The sequence below is a fragment of the Papilio polytes genome, unplaced genomic scaffold (assembly GCF_000836215.1).
Source record: "Papilio polytes unplaced genomic scaffold, Ppol_1.0 DF824325.1, whole genome shotgun sequence".
Classification (NCBI taxonomy): domain Eukaryota; kingdom Metazoa; phylum Arthropoda; class Insecta; order Lepidoptera; family Papilionidae; genus Papilio; species Papilio polytes.
Window position 1 is genome coordinate 553,942 of NW_013524879.1, and position 5,882 is coordinate 559,823.

Consider the following 5,882-nt stretch of genomic DNA (forward strand, 5'->3'; position numbering starts at 1 on the left):
TTCAAGTAATTAAAATTTTCTTCGATTAGGCCGCGTTAAATGTAATTATAATGTAAGTAAAAAAAAACAAAATACTTATAGATAAGAAAAAAAAAACAGAAAATAGAAACTGTAAGGCATTCAAATTAAGAGTACACAGAAAAGACACAAAAACTCAAAACTAAGCGGAGAAAGCCAATTGAATTATTTAATATACACTGAATATACGATTTATACTAATTATTTGTCTTTTTGATATGTAGATTTCTATGTGAAGCACTTTTTTAAAGTTAAAATTGACTTTTTAGACATCGACAGCTGACAGATCTGTTCAAAGCCTAAAGCATTACGCCTCACAAAATATATAGCGGCAGTATTATATATATCTACAACGCTATGTCTTCAAAATTGACATAAACAGTCAATATTCGATCACAAAGATATGTGTCTTCCCATTTCGGCCGCCATCTTGTTATCGCGTCAACAAAATGGCGTCAACACGCACTTACGAGCTAAATTCGCTTTTTAAATATATCTGTAATGTATCGATTGTACTTATATAATAATCGGCTCAAAATAACTTTTTTTTTTAATATGTACATTCGTTTTTTTTTACATTTGAAGGCTACATTTATCTTTGGCTATCATTTGGCTTGGACAAGACAAAAAAAAATTACGGAAATGGGACATAATTTTCAAAATGCTGCATTGAGTAATTTAAAATCTGCAAATACATAACTTAATAAATAGAAATATGTATACATTCTATATAAGAATAATCTATGTTTTTTTTTATTAAATTATAACGAAATAATTACGTATATCATATCAAATATTTGTTCTCATCTTTATTTTCGCTCAGTTTAAAAAAAAACATCATCAATTTTATTTGTATTAAGAATTTGCCAAATCGATTCATTACACGTTCGTTCAATTTCGATATTTCGAAAATTGTCTATGAACGAGATCAAATAAAATTAAAGGCGGTAGAAAGCAAAAATAAAGATGAAACTTATCTATGGTCCCTACTATAAAACTGTTTAAAATAGAGTAAATATTTATTTAACAATCGGTCAAATATTCATAAAGCTTTCAAGAATAAGTCAGTCAAAAATTTCGCGTAAATATATCCATGATAAAAACAGAAATTTCGAAAACGGATAAAATCTTTATCAAGGGATCATAATCATTTAAAAATAGTAATTTAATAAATAATTTCACTATAGAAAAATATTCTCTTAAAAGAACATAAATATCATAAGTCGGATTCAGAAATAACAAGGAATTATAATTTCAACATTAAAACATTCATATAAAAATTTAAAACGAAAAACTTTCAAATAAAATTTCCATTATCATCCAAAAAAACAACAATAAAAATAATTCTCCCTAATATAGGCATTAAAAATTATTTTTCAAACAAGGCAAGTTAGGCCGGTAATTACTACTGTATAAAATAATACAAAAACGCACTCAAACATACAAATCTGTACCCATTTTGTGCAGAAATAACCTAAAATACTAAGGGACGATCGATAATCGATTAAAAACATCGATTTTACCATCAAATTCCGACATCAAAGTAACATACAAAAAAAATTTAATCGATATTCGAAAACATCGATAACCATCGATACATCCCTAAATTACAACACTGAAAAAACCAAATGAAGCTGGCAACATCTACACACGTCACTGTCAAAACTGACAATCATTGGTCCGATCTCTAAAACACATTTTTTGTCTTTTTTTTCAATCACTTTGCCTTTACTCTGAAATATTCAAAGTTCATTGACACTTATTTAAACTATTTGATGTTTATTCTCTTACTAGTATTCGTCGTCGAGGCCGTTTTTCTGCGCTTGTCTGTTCTGTTCCTGGCTCTTGGTTTGCTGCTGACCCTTCTGGCTGATCTGCCGTGAGGATGAGAAGCACAGCTTCATCACGAACGGGAATTTCGCACCTGCAAGGAAATAACAACATTTGATTGATATCTATACTATTATGATAAAGTGTAAACACACACTTCTTTGTTGCCTAAGATGTCAGCAATTACACCATATTTTTGAATAATTCTTTTTTTAATAAAAAGTCTACACTTACGTCATGCTTTAGGCTGTATATTTTAACGTTTTCACTTAGGGGGTAAATATTTTGGATAAAAACCCTAATGTGGGAAAGAGACCATAAGTTGCTGCCAACATCAAGAAAGCAGGATTACAATGGTTTGTCATCATGTCATGTCATCTTGACATTTGCAATTGATAATTTGACAAATGGAAACAAAAAAATAAAAATAATTTTATGCGGATGAAGTCGCACGGGAACAGCTAGTTATATAATAAAACGTAAACACACAGTTTCTTATGTACGATGTCAACAATCATAGTATATTTTTGTTCAATTCTCTTTTTATTAAAAACCTCTAAACGTACAACATGACAGGCTATATATTTATCACGCTATTAAATTTACAAGGCGAATAAATTAGAAAAAAAGGCATGCACATCCAAGAAACAATGTGACGTTAGTTACTTAAATGTCCAATAATACTAAAAAGCTTTAAATTTCAGAACAGACGTCCGTTCTCATCGACGGCTCATGTAATAATGAGTACTAACAGTTTATTGATTCGCTCCCCACTACTCTAGAGACAGTGTAGCCAACATTGCTATAGTTTGTCTAAATAATTTAGATTAGTTTGACAATTCATTTCAAATTTAGTAGGGATATTGTGTAAAATCAGTCACGAATCTTATCGATTTTCGATTTTTATTCTTATAGAAGTTGGAATCGATAGATTTATAGTTATAACTAATTAAATAAAACACTGTTTTCTCAAATTAATAATGACCATAATAAATAATGAGAGTAAATAAATGTTTATTACAGTCGTACGTAATCGAATTGGATTTCGCTATTATTTCTGTCATCGTTAAATTCTCTACACTATAATCAATACTAGAATTGTCCTCAGAAGAAAATAATAACTTTAGTTGAGTTTGTTAATTATTTAAACCTATTATCGATAGTTCAAAATTTTTCGCTGCGTGTTTCGTCACTACGATACCTGTCTATTAAGCATGGCGTTTGACTTCATATAAATTGTATTCGGTATTTCATGCGTCATTTATTATACTAATCTAAATTATTTAGACACACTATAGAGTAATTACTTCAATCAATTCTTTTTAAAATCAAAGAGATTAAAATAAAGAGGAAGCATAGAGGACACTTCACTTGAGACATTTTTTACATTATCTTCAAAACCAAAATAAGTATCAGTGAATAATAAATTTTTGTATTTCATTTTGTGATACTGTTTAGTTTGTTTTGTAACAATAGATGGAGCTTATTATGATTTTATAAAATGTTTTATAACATGACAACATAGTACCTGTCAAAGAAGCTACCGGTGAAAAAATGATTCCTAAATCTAGTCTAGATTTCTTAAATGTCTGTTTATTTACGAAGTGGTGTAATAAATTGTCACCTAAATGCAGTTAGCATACTGGGAGTCCTAAATTCAGTCCCTATCCTATCCTATTCTTAAGTAAAAGGGAAGGGAAGGGAAGATAAGTCGATGTAAAAGATAAAAGCCGGTATTTACCCGGGTGCTGTATGGTGGCGTGGTTGCAGGCCATGATGGCCATCACCGACTGCGAGATGGTCGTGAACTCCATCAGACCGGACGATGATCTGAAAATTTACATTTTTAATTAAAATTAATAATTAAAGCCTTGTTTTATGCATTACTCTCGTAGACAAGATTAGGGTACGGATCAGTTACCCAAAATGGATACTAGAAAAACATAAAATAAATACACAAACAACTTGGAAAAACAATAACCACTAATTTTTACTCAAACATTTGTTATTTTTTCATGAAAAATTATACCACATATCAAAAAACACACTTTTTCTTTTTATTCCCAACCGTCACCCCACTCTGTCCCTATATGGGGACAGATGAGAACATAATGTTTCATCCGACCCACCATTTTTTACGAGGGGACGGTTGGAACTTATTTAATTTCATAACGGTTCCATTTGTCACCTGATTGATGATAACGGGACTAAAGGTAGGACGGATGAAAGTTTTATTCTCATCTGCCCCACATGGGGACAGAGGGGGTGACGGTTGGGAATTATCCACTTTTTTTGGAAAAAAAATTTTGACGATTCCTCCTCCCTTCTTTATACGCCTAAAATATCCTTGATTGTTGATTTTATACAAGAACATAATCATCCTCCTACTTCATACATCGCATTCGCGTGACGTGACGTGCATCTGTACATCCGTCACTCTCTAACTGCAGCAAGCAGTATGTTACCTCTCGCTCTTGAGCGGGAACTTGGAGATGGTGTGCGGCGGCGCCACGTCGTAGTCCGCGAACACCTGCAGCAGCTGCTCCTCCGACACGTCCGGCGGCGTGTTGAAGAAGTGCAACACCTGCGCACCAACATCACCACCATCACCACCATCATCATCATCATCATCATTTATCTGCCCACTAGACATATGCCTTTCAGAATATATCTACATTTATACCAATATTATAAAGAGAAAAGATTTGTATTTTTGCATGTAATCGATTCACGCAAAAACTACTGGGTCGGTTTTAAAAATTCTTTCATCATTAGAAAGGTAATTTATCTGTAAGTAACATAGGCTATATTTCATTATTACTAATGTTTAGGAACTATTAATAATCAGCGTGTTTCTGGACGGCGGCGTTACAAATTTAGTAAACTTTAACTTTTCTCGGTTTACGCTGCCTAAACCGTTAGTGGTATACAAAAATGATATATGAAAGAATTGTAGATCTCGAAAAGCTCTACAAAAAAGTCCCTGATAGCATATATCTATCTTTAACGGTTTTCTTACAATAACCAATTTTTTGTTTTCAAAATGAGATCAATATTTAAAAAAATTCTTACACCATTTAAAAGCTACATAATAACTTAGAATAGTTTTATTTTTTTTTTAATTTTACGCGAAGTCGCGAGCAACAGCTAGTTATCGTTATTTGAAACCTAACAAAATACTGACCTTGGACGGAGGCTGTATCCTGTTCTTATGTATGGAGGCTGGCGTCAGGAAGCGGTTGTTCTTGTTGCCGACGTAGTCCTTGAAGGAGGGGCTCTTGTCGGGGAGGGGGTAGGGGTTCATCACCTCCGACAGGTATGCTTGCTTTGAGAACCTGGAATTATACACAAAACACTGAAAAAACGCTTATCTGGTAACTTTGAATCGAATTTAAAAGAAAAAATAATTTTTTCATTCAATTCTTTGTCGATTTGTCCGTGAGTTTGTGTGCGCTAATCTTAGAAACGACTAAACCGACTTGAAAACAGTTTGCACCAATTTTTTATCGTTTGCTTTAAAAGATTTGTATTTTTGTATGTATTGAAATAACTCAAAAACTACAGGCTATATTTTTTCTAATTTGACGGGGACGTAGTCGCGACCCACATCTAGTATATTAACCTTGGGTTCGTTTGATACCTTACAATAAAGGTTCAGCTTAACAAAGTTACTTTTGACAACATTACTAACTCCCTTAAAGTTACTAAGAGTTACTAAAAGTTACTAAGAGTTACTAAAAGTTACTAAAAGTTACTAAAGTTACCAAGAGTTACTAAAAGTTACTCAAAGTACTCTTAGTAAAGAGTTACTAAAAGTTAGTAAGAGTTACTAAAAGTGACTAAAACTCACGCGAGAGTGAGCGTGTACTCTCCAACGGTGACGTTATTCAAGTTCTGGACGCAGCGCTCTACAGACACGCCGTCACCCATCTGCACCATCGCGGTGCCTTCCTTCGTCTTCAGGAACTTGATCTGAAAGACAAACAAACAATAAAGCCTTAACAGTGGTAGTCTTTAACATCTTCGCACTGCAG

General features: G+C 32.7%; 1 protein-coding gene across 1 annotated transcript in view; it reads right to left on the reverse strand.

Moving 5' to 3' along the window:
- Positions 1 to 1,808: 1,808 nt before the first annotated feature.
- LOC106099786 (heterogeneous nuclear ribonucleoprotein L) overlaps positions 1,809 to 5,882 on the reverse strand; it is a 15,338-nt gene continuing 11,264 nt past the window's right edge. Inside the window, exons 3-7 of the mRNA XM_013278447.1 lie at positions 5,699 to 5,820; positions 5,033 to 5,183; positions 4,314 to 4,519; positions 3,590 to 3,678; positions 1,809 to 1,942 (exon numbers count right to left, since the gene is read on the reverse strand). Coding sequence (XP_013133901.1) covers positions 1,809 to 1,942; positions 3,590 to 3,678; positions 4,314 to 4,519; positions 5,033 to 5,183; positions 5,699 to 5,820 — 702 coding nt within the window. The remainder of the gene's footprint in view (positions 1,943 to 3,589; positions 3,679 to 4,313; positions 4,520 to 5,032; positions 5,184 to 5,698; positions 5,821 to 5,882) is intronic.